Source organism: Myripristis murdjan, chromosome 22, assembly GCF_902150065.1.
Source record: "Myripristis murdjan chromosome 22, fMyrMur1.1, whole genome shotgun sequence".
NCBI classification, from domain to species: Eukaryota; Metazoa; Chordata; class Actinopteri; order Holocentriformes; family Holocentridae; genus Myripristis; species Myripristis murdjan.
In genome coordinates this window covers 4,875,918-4,895,981 of record NC_044001.1, presented here as the reverse complement: position 1 = coordinate 4,895,981, position 20,064 = coordinate 4,875,918, and the positions used below count along the sequence as shown (strand labels likewise).

Sequence of the window (20,064 nt, the reverse complement as noted above, 5' to 3'; positions counted from 1 at the left end):
TACACTGCTGACCTAATGGTTGCATTATGCGGTGAATCACTAGCCTCCCGTGTTTTTCCACTCGGATGGAGTCGAGTAATTGTCTTCACTCCATAGCAGACCAGACCGTTATTTGTAAATAGCTGTTGTGGTTTGTTTCAGATTATCTAGGTGCCAGGAAGCTCAGGTTTTACCACTTAGGAAAATGCAGACAGAGCACGTCAGAAAACTTTGCACAATCACAGGAAAGTATTCGACGGGAAAAGATCTGATTTGTCCCAGGTATATCGTCTGTTTCTCACCACTAACCAGTGGAGATAAAACTCCTCTCCTCGACCTCCGTGACAGGTCTCCACTGTCATATGAAAAATGAGCTCATATTTATTCCTCTATACTTTTTGCAGCACTCAGGAGAGTATTTTCAGTATAATGATGGGCAGAGCTGTATAATAGGCCGAGTGTAATGACAGTGAGGTAGACCTCAGGCTCTTCTTCTCCTCCTCGTCCGGAGCCAGACTCCGTCCTGGCTCAGTTTGTTAACATGGCTTCCAAAACCGTTCACTTAATCCTGAAGGCCCCGATGATAGTCGCTCCTAATTAACCCTTCAGTCAGCCCTGAACCGGGACTGACATGAGATTTATTATCTCTGTACCTCCCATAGCCACGGGTTCCCAGGAGGATCAGTGTTCAAACCTATATTTTAGGATAATGTTTGCCACGATATATATATATATATACATATATATATATATATATATATATATACATATATATATATATATATATATATATATATATATATATGTTAATTTGAAATGATATTTTCCATTTTCCGGCTTCTCTGAAGTCATAAATAGTAGAAGGGTGAGGAGGGATGGCAGCTTCCCTGGTAGTAGAGAGACTACATCCTCCTCGACAGAGTATTACTGGAGGATCTGATGTAGCTATCAGAATGGCCTGAAAAAAAAAATCCACCCTCAGTTACTCTTCACTGTTATATATCATGAATCTGGGCTGTTGAGTTCATTCCAGGAGACACCTTGTTATGGAAGTGTAACTTTTTGGGGGTACCCACTTTCTCTCAGCTTCCCTCATCTGCTTCCACTAAAAGTCTGAATAAAATGAACTCCCATTACTTTTACTTCCTGGAAAACTGTATTTAATGGCGACTTCATGCTGCTTCAGTAGCTGTAAATAAAAATTTTGAACCATAAACTAGGATTGTTTGAAGAACAAATATTTGAACAACCCCAATCCGCCACACATAACATCAAATAAAACCGAGATCCTGTTGGTTTACGGTTTTAATTGGTCCCACCCCAACATCCTGTTATAACTGGAAATAAAGAAAATCAAGGATGCAAAATTGAATTTTCATAGCCTCTTTAACTCAGTGATTTCCTACATTTCCCAAAATGCCTTTGGGCAACTCAGAAAATTTGGCCTAACTTGTTGCATATGAGCTGTGGGCCATATTTTATAAGCTGAGAGAATGGTATTGGAGTTACAGACTCTGTCCCAAAGTACAACATGTCTTGATGCTGCATTACATTCTGGTTTATTTGCCACTACTGCTGGTGGAGAGAAAATGGTCTTTGTGCCTCTTTTATGATGGATTTCTCCCTGTGTGGTTGTTGAACATTGGTACAAAATGGCAGCCCTAGAAAGAAGGCCTCGCTCTCTGATTGATTGTAAGGGACTGACACCAAAACCTGATGTTTACGCTGATGTTTTTTTTAGATTGCTGAAACATTTTTTGCTCTCAGACTTCACCGTAGCTGCTGGAAATACCTGTATGTGATGCCACCTTGCCTACATTTAGCTGGTTACGTGCTAGAATTACCAAAAAAAAAAAACAAAAAAAATGCACCACACAACAACAAAACTGACCTAGAAATGCAAGACCTGTCACTAGTAACTGTTTTTTAATGGTGCTAAAAATGGCACAGTGAATTGTCTTCGTGACATTGGGGTAGACAGGGATGCAAACTAGTCATTTTTTAGGGTGACCGTTGCCTTTTCTTTCTCCAAACTGGGGCACATAGTCGATGGACAGCAGACAACACGTATCGCCCTACATATTCACATTCAGTGTCGTGTTGCTGTGTGCGTATGGGGCCGCACTCAATGTGAAAACATCGCCCGCTGTTTGGCACCATCTGCTTGGCTCTCAGGCGGCAGCAGTACAGGCTTCAGGACGTCAGTGTCTCTGTGGGTCGGGGGGCATGTGCCATTTGCTCGTGGCACCGCGGGTTCGAATCCGACTGTTAAAACCTACTGGCTAACCTTCTTTTATTATTTTTTTTCTTCCATGTTTGCTAGTCTTTCTCCTATAGAAATGGTCAAGCTCAGAGTAAAGTTAACAAAATAAAGTGGTTTTCATGATATGGAAATAAGAGGGTTTTTTTTGTTTTTTTTTTTATGCCTTCATCCAAAAGAGCAGTTTTTGTTTAAATACAGTGGCGGTGTAGTTGATGAGATATATGCCTTTGTTCATTTGTCAGTATGCACTTGCGTATCTGTGTTTCCTAGCTGCACAGCCGTATGTTTTGCCCATCAGTAAGCTCACCAGCACACTCACTGCTCCTGCTTCATGAAACATTGATGCCTTTTATATTTTTATGGAGGGGGTGGGAGAGGGAGAGAGATGTAGTTAACAGTGGATCAATAATAAATAGCACTTAGTTCCTCTTGTTCCTCGTTCAGCAGAAGGCTAAAAAGCATTTTTGGCCCTTTACAAGTGGGCTTGTCAGGTCAGCGTGATGCTGCTGGGAGGGGAGCGCTCACCGACAGAGCCTCTGAGTATTAACGCGCTGGGAGGGATGTGACCCCGCATGTTGAGGTTTATTCAGAGCCACTGAGGGTGATGACTGTTCATCCTGTGGTCCACATGCAGGAGCATCTCTTAATCGCATTTAAACAGACGCAGGGCCTCTGGACTGAGGAGAGATTCTTGCCAGTGTGACGTGTCCTCGGTAAATAAGACAGCGATGAGGAAACCGGTCACATTTCCTCGAGAACTTTGTTGATGTTTGCAAGCAAAAGAACCAGTGTTTGGGGCTTGAATCCATGATATCCTGTTATGAAGTGTCTGAGATCAGGCATGAGATAAGAATAAGAATAGGAGTGTTGATCTTAGTCATACTCGGTAATGTGATCAGGAACATTTAAAAAAAACAAAAAAAAAAACAACAACCACCATAAGGCAGGCAGGGGAACAGTTACCTCACATTGGGAATGAATGGGCTTTGTGTCCAAAACACTTATCATGGAAAATATCTGTCCTGAATTCCCTTTACTGGAACTTCTCAATCTGTTGTGATTCAGACAAACAAATAGGAGTTAAATATATGAGCTACATGAACGCTGTCACTTAGGATTATGTGCATCATGTCTTGGATGTTATAAAAATGGATGTGATGCAGTATAATTAGTTTCAGATCTGTGGAGTGAAGTGCACTTACTTTGTTTTTTTTCCCTTTTTTATTTGTAGCTTTTCAGAGAAGTTAGAATAATGAAGATCTTGAATCATCCCAATATAGGTAAGTGGATCAAACACACACACACACACACACACACACACACACTGCAAATTAGCACAAGTGGCATCATTTCAAAATAAAACTTCAGATGACTGGATGACAATCCATGAGACAAGCCAGTCCGTTTTGTGTTCGTAAGGAAATTTAGACAAGATCTGTCAGCAGTGTAAATGACGTAGCTGGACATTTGAGTGGTTCAGACATTGACATTTTAGGTCTGTGCTCTCATCCAGAGTGACTTGAAAGAGAGATCAGAGGTTCAGTGTCTTGCTCAGTGACAGTTTGACAGGACGCTTGGTTGTTGCAGGACTATGACCTTTGACCTTCCTGGTATGGGCCGGTCACACTAGCCACCAGGCCTGGTGCCAGCCTCCACTTCATCTGCACTTGCTATTTTGATTTATGACCAAGTTCAATAATAAAGCTTTTTTTTTTTTTTTTTAAATAACCTACATAGCATACATGGTGGTGAGCAGTTGCAGTGTCCTTGGACATCAGATACTCCTCTGTGTCATGGCTGATAATGTAAAGGTTTCTGTAAATATGGCAGCCATCCAGAATGAGATAAGATTTCAGGTACCAAGGGTCAGAAAGTAACAGGGGCATGAGGGGGAAAAACTCAAAAAGGAAGATTTTTACAAGTGCCCTTTGCTGCCTTTCACCTCTTTCAAATTTTTTTGGTAAGTTGTCGAATAATTAAACTCAAGACACCGAGTACTGTCCCCTGTGGGCCATCGTAGGTGATTTGTGAGTGTGTAACTGGTGAGCGAGTCCTTCCACTTTTGTTCAGGGTGAGAACAATGCACAGTTTTTTGATCATAAAACCAAGTGTGCAGCCAAAAGGAGTAGAAATGTTTGCACCACTCAGTCAGCAGGAAGAGAAAATCAACAGAAACTACTAAGCATGCAAAAAAATAAAACAACAGGTATTGTAAAAGATGTAAGAGTTGACCATCACCCTCCTCCTCTGCAAGGCATCATGTCTAATACAGCAAGTGTTGATGGTACAAATTGAGTGTTTTCCAGTAGGCACCGCTGACACATTCTTCACTGTTTGAATAAAACAGCCATAAATGACCAACACACCTCTATCAGGTTAACAGGCCTAAAAATGTTCTCTGACTTAAAAAAAAAATAAACAAACAGCATCTCACCACAGTTAACCTGTTCTTAAACTCATACATATATACATAACACAAACACACACAGAGAGAGGGTATCAGACAAGTCTAGCATGGTGCATCTGGTTTTGGAGAGGGGATTCCCCGCTAATTAATTTCCTTTCCCCGCGCTCCATGATTTCCTCTGCACAAATGTGATTAGAATTACTGGGGTGATAGTAAGCATTTACCAGCCCCTCTCTCTCTCTCTCTCTCCCTCTCTCTCGCTCATCCCACCTCGTCTATATTTAGCATTGGAGCTCTCAGCCGCTCATCAGGCAGTCTTTTATATCAGCTAGTTGAACGTGCAACAGTGAGAGAGCGGCTTTTGGACTGTACAACAAATACATCGGCTTGACATTACACATCCATGGACAGAGTACACACACACACACACACACACACATACACATACATGTGACCTCTCACTTTTTGCTTTTCATTTCTGTTGGCCTCTGAAAACATTTTTTTTGCTCTTCATGCCCATGAATTCATTATCATCTGTAAATCTATTCTGGAAGATATAATTGAATTTCTCTGAGTAATCTTTGCTCTTTCTCTTTCTTCTCTCTCTTCATCTCTCTCCCTCTGTCTTGCTCTTTCATTCATCCTTTTTGTATTCCTGTCTCTTCCTATCTTTATTTTTCTTCAATCCCATTTCTTTCTTTGTCTTAATCTGTCTCCCCCCCTTCAGTCAAGTTGTTTGAAGTGATAGAGACGGAGAGGACGCTCTACCTGGTGATGGAGTATGCCAGTGGAGGTGAGTCGCAAACACGCCATTCAACACAGCTTATGTTAATAATAACACAGGCTTAGGGAGCGTGTGTGTCACTGTAATCATGTTAACAAGCAACAGACATCACAAAGCTTTTATAAACAAATGAAAAGTGCAGGCAGACCGTACAGAATGGGTGTGGTAAGTGTGAGGTGTATTTACATATTTAGTTTGACCTCAAACATCCGCTGTGAGCACTCTGGTTTAAAACGTAACCCTGTTATCTTTGGTGTCAATTTGACCCCGTTCACTGTTCATCATCTCTAAATACATGATTAGCGTGGCCTTTTCCATTCATATTTCATGACTTTTCCTGATTTAATGAAGACAAGTGGGTAAACATCAAATTAACATGATATGTTTTCAATGTTCTGTGCACATTTGTTACCCATTGGTGTTACTGTGGGGTCTTTGTGACTCCAGACATTTTAGCTGTATAAACATAAGAAATATCAACATTTTACTCATATTGGGTTTAGTCGTTCCAGATGACACTGAGGGACTGTGACATGACATTTATAATCTTCAAAAATCTTCCCTCTGCTTTAGGGCTTCACCTAACATAACCACATCTGTAGTGGTGCAAGAGCCACTGATAGCTAATTATTTGAGAGGGAAAAACATGATTCCCATAAGAACTTTGATGTATAAGAGTTGATGAGTTATGTTTTATTTAAAGAGCTGTTTAGATAGTCAACATGACAGATGAAGTACCTGACAACTTGGGCAACCATTTTTATTATAATAATTTTCTGGAATTTTAAATTGCTGGGGTCAAATTTGTACATTTGTAGGTAACAGGAGGGTTGAAAGAAGCCTCATGGTGTTATTTTGATTTATGCAGTGGCTTAAAGTTCTTTACCACCAGGCATGATGTCAGGATGCGACTGATTCAGATTCATAAAATCCTTAATTGAATACAATTTTCACCTTTTTGCTTTGAATATCTTGTGTTCTATCTGGATGGGGTTATGGTTTCAGGATAGCGTTTGTGTCGCATCTGGCACTCCACTGATTTTTAATCAACGATCTGGACAGCGTCTGGTGTTAACTTTATTACTTCTTAAAATTACTGTGGGAGCATGCGGTCTCTTTCCTGTCAGATTTTAGTTGCTCATGTTAGCCGTGTTCAGCTGTGTCCAGGTATGAAACTCATCGAGCATGACTTATCAAATCAGTTTGAGGCAAGGAAGCTAATTTTTCCTCATCCGGCAGCCCAAAGCACCGGAGTGCAGCTGTTTAATGACAATTCTGTCCAGAGACAGGAGCAGCGTGATGGTCCCCAACCTTTTTAATCCAACGTCACACATACGCACGACACAGAAATCACATCTTGTTATTGATTTCTTGGAAAGGTCACATTCAGTCCGCCAAGCCAAGAGGAGACGACAAATAGTAAAGAGCTGCTGGCGAAGGAGCAAATGACATTAACTTTGAGATGGGAAACTATGATCGTAAGCCAATTGCATTAGCTTTTAATGAAGTTAATCTAATATTTTTTTCACTTGGCATTGATTTTCTTTGAGCAAAATCTCGGCACTTCTTTCATCTTTCCTCTCAACTCCGCGACGAGCCTTCAAACAGAAACATACTGCGACTTTTCAGGCAGGAGTCGCCTCAGAAACTCTGTTTTATTGCGTAGAAATGTCGTGTTGCCAGAATATATTTGAATGGGTTGTTAACCTTGTGTAACACTTATTTACAAATTGCAGAGTGTTGCCAAGGATTTGATTTGATATATTTTTTTGGGCACGCAGAACCTATTCAGTTCTAAAGAGAGATTACTATTTCCCTGCTCTTTTTTTTTTTCCCTAGCTCGTTTGCATCCCTGATTGCATACCCATTCGCAGCACTCATTTTGCCCTTTAGATCCGACCTGTGAAGCGTTTATCTAGCGCTCTCTGCCTTTAGCGGTTGAGTCAGAGAGCGACGATGAATCGTTGCCTTTCTAAACCTCCAAAGTACAGAAACGTACCATCCGGCCGCCTGCGCAGGTCAGCGCTGACAGAGCGGGAGGGTTTCGAGGATCCAGGGGAACAGGGGAAGCTGTTTTTGTTGCGAGTTCATGTGTAAGTTTGCCGTTGCTTCAACACACACAGCAGCCACTCAGCTTCAATTAGCACACGAGCGATGGTAGTCACGTTTTGGCTGGAAGTGAGCAAGAGAAAGGGCCGAGGTCGGCAGCAGCTTGTGCCTGCGGTGTCAGACGCAGCATGGAGGAAGCGCTGTACAGTCCTCAATATGGTCAAGAAACACCCTCGAACCACACACATGGGCGACAAAACCGGCCAGCTGCTTTCACAACCTGGGGTGGATACCTCGTTACAAATTATTTTTATCTCTTGTTGGTTTTTTGGATATCACCTCACTGTGTTTTTATGAATTGTGTGTCACTTTGTGCTCTGTTTGTTTCTGTATTTCTGTCTTCTCCTCATCCTCATATTTAACTTTCACTTCATTGCTTTCTCTCCCTCTCTCTCTCTCTCTCGCTCTGTTTTGCAGGAGAGGTCTTTGACTACCTGGTTGCACATGGAAGAATGAAGGAAAAAGAGGCCAGGGCTAAATTTAGACAGGTACCCAGCTTTTCTCCCCCTGCAGTGTTCTGGTTTCACACCTCTGCACCTCAGACAAGCCGCTGTCCTCAGGCGGCAGCACTGGCACTGTCAGCTCACGACTTATGAGAAACGCCAAAACTCGGCTCCTTCCTCATCGCTTATCTCTGACTCACTGTCACAGACAGTCCTAACTCAAGACGCCCTTTGTTTGAAGATAAGAAACTTTCAAACCTCCCTCACTGTCTTTGTCTAGAAGGGAATGCTCAGAAAATCTAGCGGCCTGACGTATTGATCACTAATCAAGGCTTGAAAAGAAAATCGTCAACCTTGTCTTAGTCTGTGTTAGCTAAGTAACAGAATAGGACATAAAACCATGTCTTAAAATCCACAGAAACTATCACATTAATGTGTAGGAAAAATATTTAAATCAGAACTATATGACAACATTGGTGTAGAGTTTGAAGAGAAATGTGTCATTAAGCAGAACAGTCCTGCTTTGTTTGTCTCCAGCAGAAACAAGACCATGTTTCATGCAGCGTGAAGCAGATGAATCCTGTTTAGGCTGAAATTTGTTCATTGTGACTGCAGAATTAAGATTCACCTCATTTAATTTATTTTTCTGCAGCGTTGGCTTCTGCTCTAGTTTGTGAGCATTTTCCACCTCATTCTTGTCTTTAAAACATCTAGCCTGTTTATTTCTTAAAAATCCTCTATATTTCTCTTAAAGTACATTATTTTAGGTTCACTTGGATGGGAAATTCTGTCAACAATGACCTATAGGTGTGTTTTTGTAATAAACAACAATTTATGTTTTCAAAATTGGCTTGGGTCTATTAGCTAGTTCTTGCCCTTGCCACAGGCAGTATTTCCCAGCTTCACTGCTGCAAAATGTTGCTGTGCCAATGGCCTTAAGGTTGGTGATATGTGGGCAAGATTTTGCAGCAACTGAGATGGTGGGGAAATTGCCCTCAGCAGCAATGTTAAATGGAGGAAAATAAATGTGGGTGACATACAGAGCTAAAAGGAACAGTAGTGTAATGAAAAATCTGTTATCGTTCAAGTCGGCAAAATTACCCATTTGCCGTATCTCGGTGGTTCCTGCACAGGGCAGTAAGTATGGAAATTGATTTTGACATCATGAAAATTATGAAAAGGTGTGGGGAAATGTTTGGCATTTGACCACCACACTGAAATGCCTTCAAAAGAGTCTGTGTACATGACTAATTTTGGCTAGTGTTATCAAAGTTCAACATGTAACTAAAAGTGTAAAAGAAATTAGACTCAAAAATGGTGAAAATAAAGGCCTGGAAAAGGTTTATGTTAGAAAATGTACAGGAAGAGGAACCCTGTGTGCTAAAATATTTACTGTGCATCACAGCGTCTCTGTGCTGTGATAACTTCAGGATGTCACATGAACAGAGGAAACCCTGTAAATTTCTCACACTCCGGGCGGCTGCAGCCCTGCCTACTCTGTTGTAGTTTTCCTGTCAGTCTAGACCACATCTCCTCCCTCAGCACCACCACATCCTTTATCACAGCGTCTGTATGCAGACTTTCAGCTAAACCGAGTGTGTTTTTCTTCTTTGTGCAGATTGTATCGGCGGTGCAGTACTGCCACCAGAAGCACATTGTTCACAGAGACCTCAAGGTGAGTTAAAAAGGCCCACAAGCTGGTTAGAAGTCAGTTCAGTAGCTACAGCTGCATGTGGGGAAAAGGATAAAACGTACCCAAGAAGGGGAAGACGATGAAACAAGGGAGCCACTGTAACGGCTTTGTGATGTTTTTAAGAAATCCACTTGAAACCTGTGACCTCGTCCAGTGGTTTTCATACTTTTTCATGCTCTGGACCTCCAAGTTAACTCCCGTTAAGCCCTGGATGCCCACTTTATCCTGATTTTGACCTCAGGACTTTTGGTTTGTGTTCATTATTGAATTAATATTATAAATGCCATAGGTGTGTTAAAGATGTCTCATAAATTTGAAGTGGTAAGAATCACTCAAATCCTATGTGCTGTAGTGATGTCTAGTGAATTAATGCTTTGAAACCTGAGCAGATTCACTTGATTTTTCATAAACATGGGCGGAAAAAGTGATTAGAAAATGAGGAAAAATTACTGGATTAGTTGGAAAACAGAAAAAAAGCATTGTTCAAGTAAAAATTCATTCTTATTCTTTTTCTTTAGAAGTAGTTTCCCTTCCCTCGCTATTCAAATTGTCAGTTCTATCATGCAAGCTCATGTTGAAGGTGAAAAACGACCCGGGTTGCCACATGCGTCGTAAAACCTTTTGAAGCAGGTTTCAGATGTCGGGGGTTAAAAGATGTACAGCTGCGCTCAAAGATGACACTGAAACTGTGGCAGTCGGGACTCCCTGCATCCCTCTTTCTATTTGCTTGACTGTAAATTGCGCTGTGAGTCACAGTTCTGCAGACCTCCTTCGATGGATTATTCATGAAACTTGGTGCAAAATTTCCAGATAGTTTCATAAGAGCAGAGTAAAAGTGTGTTACAAGGGGAAAAAATCAACCCTAAAGCACTTTAGCACTTAATAAGTGATGTTGGTGATGTGCTTGTAATTTCTGCACCCAATTTTTTTTTGCTGAATGATTTGTCTTATTCCCACTTGTCTGTGGCTGATTGTAGATGATGTGATGTCTTAATCTTTGCACCACTGGAGCACAAAATAGACCAGAATGCATTGCAACATCAAGGCGTGTTATTTTGAGTAAGATTGAGTAAAGTTATTTTGATCATACATGCCTCGGTGTTCAACAGCTGGTTGGTTAGTATCTGTTTTTGTGCAAATATGTCCATCTTTGATTGAAAGCAGCACGTTCACAACCCCTCACTGAGGATTGTCAAAAGGCATTCTGGGAAATCGGCCACTAACTGAAGTGAATGCAAGTTTAGGGAAAGTGGGTCACACCAGAAAAGTAGCAGCTTCATCACAAAATAACCCCCCTGGAATATACAGAATATTACAGAATGATATTAAGCAGTATCAAAGTATGGATTTTTTTTTTTTTTTTTAAAACTTCAGTGTGTTTTTCAGCACTACAGCCATAAAACCTTCAGCCACACGCAGATGGCAGTTTAAGTTGAAGGTTTACATACACAGGAACACAAAATACACCCATGTGTTGTTGCATGTGTGTCTGTAAGAGTATGAGTGAGGCGTACAGGTAGTGGGCGGCCCTCTAACTTGCTCACGTGTTCTCCACCACATCACCTCTTGTAGTGTAAACGGACGCCTCCCGTTTGCAGGCGTGACGCTCTTGGCTTCCGTACGTATAAATATTGATGCTGCTGTATTTTTATCTCTGCGTCGGTGGGAGTCAGTCCACTCAGAGAGCCCATATATCTGCTGCTGCATGTCTCCGTTTCCTCTCTACAGCCTCATGAATGATCCATGAGGAGAGAGATGTGAGAGGAGCAGAGAGCTGTCATCTGCCCCGCTCGCTGTGTGTGTGTATGTGTATGTATATGTGTGTGTGTACTTGTGTGTGTGTGTGTCCGCACCACCAGGGAGAGAAAGAGGGAACACAGTTAAACTTTAACCACGATACCGGCTCAGACTTGTAGGCCACTTTGTTCCTCTTAGATGTTTCTTTCGGCTTCACCGATGACATCTTCCTTAAATGTGCGCCCCGCAGAGATTAGAGCTTCTTGTGTTGATGGTGGTGAGCCGTGACGCAGGGAGCTTTACCATGTATAAGTGAAGCTGTGTGGGATGCTGATTGTTAAATCATTGTGCTTGTTGGGAAATCTGTTCATGTTTTTTGCCTGGACTTCCTAGTTGTGCTCAGGCTTACAGTTCCATATGAGCTGGTAGTTCATGTTGAAGTTGAAATCCTTGCCTGTGTTTGAAGAGTTTGATTCCTCAATGAGTTAGTCACTGCTTCCAAAAAGAGTTAAGAAATTAAAATGTGTATTTTTCAGAGAGCAAGGAAACATCTTTTTCTGCAACAATTAATTTTGTCACATCAGAAGATTCCCAATCCCCCCAAGGCTGATGAAATGCATTAATATTACTGTAACATGCCCTTGAGCAAGGCACTTAAACCTCCTTTTGCCTCAGAGTAGCTTCTCAATGTCCAGCAGAAGCAGATAATAGTTGTACTGGGCAGGACACACTTTCTCAGTGTGAAACGGGACGCTATGTGGGCAAAAAGCATTCGGACTTGGGAGAAAAGAGTCCTAACCCCAACATTTCTCTGTCTGCAGGCTGAGAACCTGCTCTTGGATGCAGACATGAACATCAAGATAGCCGATTTCGGCTTCAGCAATGAGTTCACTCTGGGCAACAAGCTGGACACGTTCTGCGGCTCACCGCCGTACGCCGCCCCGGAGCTTTTCCAGGGGAAGAAGTACGACGGGCCAGAGGTGGACGTCTGGAGCCTGGGGGTCATCCTGTACACGCTGGTCAGCGGCTCGCTGCCTTTCGATGGACAGAACCTCAAGGTGGGCTGCTGTGTGTGTGTGTGTGTGTGAGAGAGAGAGAGAGAGAGAGAGAGAATGTGTTTTTAACCACACTGTTTAAAAACAGACTTCTGTCAGCCAAGACACGCAGACCTTAATATGAGAATTTCACCAATTCTCCAAGAGTAGCTGGGAGCTTATTGGTTCGTGCAGACTAAAGTAGCTGCAAGGCGGCAACACTATTTTTGTCCTGTCTAATCCACTATAATGTACCATTTAAAGAGTTACAGCACCATTACAGCACCAAAGAACAATAAAAACTTGTTGGAGTTTGATGGTTGATGCATTGAAGTCAGAATAGTTTCTTTTCGTTGTAATTTAGAATTTATATATTGGGTGCATGATTTCCACATTTGCTAGTTCTGTTGTTGGTTAACTGGTTTCTTTGAATTTTACTGGGTTTCCTATGTGACTAGCTATTGATTTCTGTTGCTAGGCTGATCAGTCTACCTTCAACCAGAATGTATCTCCAAATGAAAGCACAAAGCAGTCTGTCACAGTGTTTCTCAACAAGGGGTTTAGGAATCTAGAGTGGTTTCTGGTCTTTTCGGAGGTTGTAAGTTGCTTTGGCAGTTAGTTTTCAGTCTCTTGGCCTTCTCCTTAATGAAATAAGACAACGTCGAGAGAAAATCAGTTGGTGTATTCACCAAGCTGCATATTCACACCTGTGACAGTGTTTCGCTTTGTGTTGGTCACAAACCAAGAAACCTGACAACCACTGTCTGTAATGGTGGCATCATATTTCTTTTACCACCATCATTTACCATCACAACTACTTCCTCAGCTGCCCGTTAATGACATAACCCAACACCTGTATTCTCGGAGTATTTTCCTAACTTCCCCTTGTTGCCTTCCCTCTGCAGGAGCTGAGGGAGCGTGTGCTCAGAGGGAAGTATCGCATCCCTTTCTACATGTCCACAGACTGCGAGAACCTCCTCAAACGCTTCCTGGTGCTCAACCCGGCCAAGCGGGGCACTCTCGAGGTGAGGGAGGACGCAGAAAATGTAAATATGCCTCTCAGTTATTAACCCCCAGCATGTCAGCACGACCGGAGAATGCCGTCTGTCCACCACGTCTCCAATAACCACTCCCTGGTCCCTGCACCCACCCTGCATCTCCTGACGACCACGGTGTCCTGTTGTTGTGTGTGTTCAGCCCACACTCTCCTCCTCCTCCTCCTCTCTGATGCTGTGGTCATGAATAATGCATCGTCACTCTTGTTTGACCGAATTTGTCTTCCTTGTTTGGTTCTCTTTGCTTTGATCCGGTAGCTCAGGGCAACACAGACTTTTCAATAATGAAGACCACCTTAGTCAGGACCAGATCCAAAGGGAATTGGGGTGAAGATCAGAGCAAATCTATTTCTATTCATGACTAAAATGGACAAGAAATTGTTGACATTTCTTCAGAATGCCAAAATAATGATTAAGGGGTTTGAGAAAGATCAACAGAGATGTAGATGTGTTTTCTTCAATTCAAGTCCCTTAAATTGTTTATTGGAAAATGGCAAAAAAGCCAAACATCCCACCCATTTTGTTGTGTTATGTTCAGACATGGCACAAAAAGGCAGAAGGCAGAAAGACGGATCTGTCAAAATAGACACGACACTGAGAAAACTCCTGGCTGTTTAGGGAAAAGAAAGTAGGTCAAGAAAAGCCTTAAGTCCTACAGCCCAGACACAAAGTTTGCCACAGACTTATAATGTGCTTACATGTACTTACAGGTCAAGGAACAATCAATAATCGTGGGGTGTTGGCATATCCGCAATATTTAGACATTTTATTTCACTGATGTTTTTCAGTTACATGGTTTTGGCTCTACTTGCTTTTGGTGCCAGTGACTTTCCTGGATTTTGTTTTCCACTGCAGACAGTATCTCCTCATGGCAAAGCCCCGCCGGCCGCATGTGGGCGTTCCCTTTCTCTACAAGAGCCCCACACGAATGTTTATTCAAAAAAAAAATCAACAAGACCAATGTGAAATGGCTGCTTCACATGAACAATATTTGTGTAACTATGAAATTAACTTAACCGGTACCAGACACAATCCCAAACATTTGCCCAGTGGAAACCCAAAAAAAGCGAGTAGAGCCGATGCCATGTATAGGAAAAACGCCATCAGAATGTCCGCTGTCATTGAAAGCAGTGAAGCTGTTGATTTAGAAAGCAAAGAGACAAATCTTTTTGTTCCTTTGGCAGACTAAATATTGGCATTAATTGCTGTCATCACAGTGTTTAGCAAGGTATTCACTATTACATTTTATCCAGAAATGTACAGACACCCAACATTGTAACTACAGTATGTACAGTACAGTATAATAAAAAAAATTCATTTACAGTATATTATAGCACCTATGTGTGTTTCCTTTCTAAGGAAGGACAAGTGTTCTCAGCTGCATCCATTTTAAAAGGCAGCGCTGGCTTTTATAAATGTGATCAGTCAGTCAAAGAGATGGTTATGTTCCAGTTTATTCTGTTTGAACGAAACTAGTTTTCAGTACATTTAAGATTGATGTAAGGGAATGAAACCAAAGGCAGTTCACTCGACTCTGACGGGCACATGTATCCGCAGCAGATGCCACATGATTGCCCTAGATTATGCCATAGAGGCCAGTTACATCAGAGCCTGTGTTATTGATCATTAGTCTTCTTGATAAGCCCAGAGGGCAATTGATCAGCAGCAAATAAAAAAAAAATAGCACACAGCAACACAGTACAGCGAGACAGTCAGATGTATGCATATTGCCATGAAATAGCAGCAGTTTATGTTAAAGTGTGATGGCTTTTTTCTACACCATCGGCTGTTTAAGTGCAACAGTGCAGTTACAAATACAGAGAGGGGATTGGGGTAATAATGTTTTTCAATACAGCAAGGCCTAATTTATCTGGTTGTAGTATGAAAAAAGGGATTTAGGCATCCATTTATGTCCATATTTCACCGTCTTGCTCTGTTTTGCAGCAAATCATGAAGGACCGTTGGATCAACGCAGGATTTGACGAAGACGAGCTCAAGCCTTTTGTCGAGCCAGAGCTGGACATCACAGATCAGAAGAGAATAGGTAACCACAGGAAACAAAAACAACACTACCCGCTGATGCTTGTTGAATCACTGCGGTTGCACATTTGGTGTTTTTCGTGGAAAATGGAAAGTTTGTGTTTGTGCGAGTTTCTGACCCCTCAGGCTTGCGAAGCCCGTCAAAACCTTCAAAAATGCACAGCCATCAATAGCAAAAAAAACCACTTTCTCTCCATTACTGAACAAAAATGATTTCTCTACCTGATGTTTTTTTTTTTTTTTTTTAAATCTGACCACGGCAAGAGAGGTGAAGCATTAAACGTTAACTGGGCTGCAGCAGCAAAACGGAAAATCAGTCTTATTATTTCAGCGCGGAAGAGCTTTTAAAGGAAGGATGAAAACGTGATGATGAATAAATAAATAAGAGCAGCGCTGTTATATGGAAAGACAGAGAGAGAGAGAGAGAGAACAAGCAGGGAGGGTTTAGGAGACACAGAAGCCTCCCCATCATGCCTTGGATGAAAGCAGTAAATGGGGGGAGCCGTTACATAACAGCAGCTGGGTTGGCTGTCAGCGCACATGTGTTGGTACGAACTCCCAGTCACCCAGTAAGCACAGACTGTGTGTGTGTGTGTGTGTGTGTGTGTGTGTGTGTGTGTGTGTGTGAAAGCAGATGGGGGGTCTAAAGCAAGGAGAGAGAAAGGAAGGGGGAGATCTATTGTACTGACTTTCTAAATCCAAAACGATATATGGAAAAATTCTGAAAACCTAACCCTGAATGGTCAGATTGCTATATCAAATTTGCAATATATTCCTCTTCTTGTTTTTTATTTCCTTAAAGTTTTTATTGAAAGATAATTTCTACAACAGTCTATGCAAAGAGGGAAGGGACATGTGGGCAACATAAATCAGGATTTAGACTTAATCAATCCATTTTTTTTACATCCAAAAAATTAGAATTATATTCAGTGACAAAATGTTCCACGCTTGTTTTAAAGCGTTTAAATCATGTATTAACCCGTCACGACTTCGCACAGGACAGACATGCACACTGATTGGGGAATAAATGGTTATGATGAATGATTAAAGCGCCTCGTGTCACATGCAGCGCGGTAGATTTGTACAGGATGATACCGTCAAGCCATTTGATGTCTTTTGTCGTATCATCATGGCTGCTATCTGAGTCTAGCTACAATCTTATGTGATGGCAATAAATACTGTTGTATTTACTGCAACAACGAATCACCTTTGAATGGAACATAAATTGAATTGAGAGAAGAGGAAGCGATAGAAATAGTGGGGGAGACAGAGGGAGATAGGAAGGAAGGGGAGAGAGAGGATGGCGATAAGGAAAGATGGCTATCACATGTTCGGCCTAATTAGACAGGCAGTGCACGTTCCCAGCAGCTCTCCCTCCCCTCCATCTCTCACTCTCCTCGCTCCCTTCTTTCCTTTTTCCCTGCAACTGACATCTCAGCTGCTTTTATATGAACCGCAGCGGGTTGTCAACAACACAATCAGACTGCAAATCCACGGGTCTGATGGGGTCTTTTTTTAAATCAGACATCATGTCGTCCACCTCTGAGTTTTCCTCCCCGATTGCAGCCAGTGAACTTGTTTGCCTTTTAATTTTTTGTTTTTAATGTCACACGGCTGACCGGAAAAATCACTCCAGCCTGGTGTGGGAGGATTTTCCTCAGCCAGATTAGGAGGTGTCACTCTGTAAAACCTGCGATGAAAGCTGCTAACCCACCGATAACAATTTCATTTACTATGGCTGTCAGCGGAGAGTTTTAGTGTCACGTCATGATGAAAATGCTATTCCCAGACGCTTTTCCACCCCACAGAGAAAAGTCTGGGGAAACACCGGCTCCCTGACAATGTTTAAGGATTTCTTAGGCATGAAAATGGTCGACTTGAAAAATATTGAAGATTTGCACGTCAAAGTACTCCCGCACGGCAGTTGAATAACTTGTCAAGATATGATAAAACATCTTTATAGTGGATAGAAAATGTAATAAAACCCATTTATGAAGCAAATTTGCACATGTTGCGTTACATTAACCGACAGTTATTACTTGTAATCTGTTTTGAGCAGATAATACAACATATTTATATCATAACATATTATTGAGTTTATTGCTTTCTTTATTGTAAAAGTACCATTACTACACCATAATAAGCGGTTACATTTTTTTTAAAAAGTAGTTATGATATTTGGCCAGTATCAATCGGATGGGTTAGTTAGGTTTTTAAACACATTTGAAACACATTAAATGGATCATTGTCCAAACAGCATGACATGATGTAGCAGTTATTATCAGTTATGGCTGCAGACCGCTGTGTTGGTGTGTAGCCTCCTGCTCCAAGGACAGGTATTGGAAGCTAGCTAACGTCTTCTAAAAATACAGTGATATGACGATACTGTGATGTCCTTGTTGTAGGAACCCACCCCCACCACACACACACACACACACACACACACACACACACACACACACACTGTAAGAGCCAGGCTTCTCTGTTGGAGTGCAGGATTCTCTTACCAGACCAAACTTATATACATACAAAGAGTTTCATTCCAAGATGACATGCAGCTTTTGGTAAAACAAATAGCATCTGCACTGCCAGAAAGAGAAAGTAAAGCACGTTGTGGGTCATGATTAAAGTCACGAGTCATCTGAACACTTCTGCTTACTAACTGGTTCTCTTTTTTTTTTTTTTTTTTTAAGGGTTGAATCAGTTTTGCTTTGAAATTCTGTCCGAAGCGTTTCAGGTAGCAGAATATTTCCCAACATGGAAAGGCTTTGCAGCGCTTTTGAGATGAAAGGATAAAACCCTTCATACAGTGAATGTGTTGGGGGAGGGGTGTGTTCTCCCTAAGTGGAGAGGGAGATATTGCACGAAGGAATGTGTAGAGTGTGCACGCGCGCACACACACACACACACACACACACACTCACAGATAAATGTTTAAAGGGAGCGCTGCAGTAGGAAACACCACTCCACCTGATGTGCTGTTCTCAACGTGAGCTTGTTGGAGGAAGTGCGAGCCCGTAGACGTCAAGGCCACGCATGCTGATATACATGTGTGTTTGGTTTGGTTGCGTGTGTGTGTACATGCACACCTGCATTCATCGTCATCACCTGCGTACTGCTGACTGATGCAGGTAGAGATGGCATATCAGCCATATGATGCATCATGTTACTGTTATTACACAAAATTGGTGCTAAAAGACCCAGGGGATGGATCTGTGCTGTATGCAGCTTTTTAAATGAGTAATCTGAAGGCGGGGGCGTAGCCACTGTATCCTCCCGTGTGTGTGTGTGTGTGTGTGTGTTGCATTTCTCTGAGCGTGCAAAATAGACTGCTTTATGTTTGCATAAAACATGTCTGTTGGCTGTCAAACAGAGTTTAGTCCCTAAGCTAATGGGATTTGTACTAAGCACTACCTGACAAACTCTTAAATATCTCCATCTTATCAAGTCACTGAGTCTGTTAAAATCTTATTTTTTCTTCAGTCAATGTAAAAAAACAAGGCAGGAAAGGCAGATCACTCCACTAGGATCATGAAAAAGTCACTTAAATGAAGGGAATACTGAAAACAGTTTTTTTTTCTTTCAAAGGGTTATATTTTGGATTTGCAGTGAAGGCTGAAATAAGATCAAATCATTATTCAGTGATTATTTTATGACACTTTTCTTTCCAGAACTACATTTAGATTTTATTAAATGCTGAAGGAGTTATTTTTGAAAGTAAAAACTTGGAAAAAAGTATTCAGTCTGTCAAGAGTTATTTCTCAAAGGCTAAGGATACCTGCTGCAGTGCAGGTAACCTTACAAAAGAATTACAAAAGAAAAAAAACTACATGAAAAAACAATTATTGTTTGGTATTGTTAGCAATTTTCTACAAGTTATCTACAGTTAGCCTTATTTGAAAAACAGTAACGGTAACATATTTTACAATATGAAATGTATTGGTCTGTATTTTATTTCATTTTAAAGTCAGTAGATGAAATGAATCCATGTTTGTGATTCTCTTTCTCCAGATGTGATGGTTGGGATGGGCTACAACCTGGAAGAGATCCAGGATTCTTTGGCCAAAATGAAGTACGACGAGATCACGGCCACCTACCTGCTGCTGGGCAGGAAGGCCTCCGAGGTACAAGCATCTCCACTTCAACTCGACACGTCTAATCAAACCGCCTCTCCCTGCCTCACCTAGAGGAATGAGCACGTCAGGCCACATGGCTATGTGGTCCAGTGAGCACAGAACAAACTGAATAAAACTCTGTCCCCCAAAATCACATCCCTGACTATCAAACTTTGTGCCAGGCTCTTTGTCTCAACTCACCAATCCTCTGTTAACGTGCAGGAGACAAAGAAATATTTGTTGAAGACCCTCTCCACTTAAAAATGTGTTTGTCTTATGTTTATGCCCCCATAAAATGTCCAACCTTGACTATACTGACTTGTCACATGAGAGGTGTTTTCACACTCCTCTACTCAAAGGGGAGATGAAAAATTAGATGTTTTTAGTACCAGAAAACCATGTAAG

General features: G+C 41.7%; 1 protein-coding gene across 12 annotated transcripts in view; it reads left to right on the top strand.

Moving 5' to 3' along the window:
- Positions 1–20,064, top strand: part of mark3a (MAP/microtubule affinity-regulating kinase 3a) — a 48,329-nt gene that overhangs the window by 13,280 nt on the left and 14,985 nt on the right. For all 12 annotated transcript variants that reach the window (XM_030081825.1, XM_030081821.1, XM_030081822.1 and 9 more), the window contains exons 4-11: positions 3,474–3,522; positions 5,377–5,442; positions 7,960–8,030; positions 9,604–9,660; positions 12,237–12,473; positions 13,355–13,474; positions 15,449–15,548; positions 19,556–19,668. In XM_030081825.1, the coding sequence (XP_029937685.1) occupies positions 3,474–3,522; positions 5,377–5,442; positions 7,960–8,030; positions 9,604–9,660; positions 12,237–12,473; positions 13,355–13,474; positions 15,449–15,548; positions 19,556–19,668 (813 nt within the window). The remainder of the gene's footprint in view (positions 1–3,473; positions 3,523–5,376; positions 5,443–7,959; positions 8,031–9,603; positions 9,661–12,236; positions 12,474–13,354; positions 13,475–15,448; positions 15,549–19,555; positions 19,669–20,064) is intronic.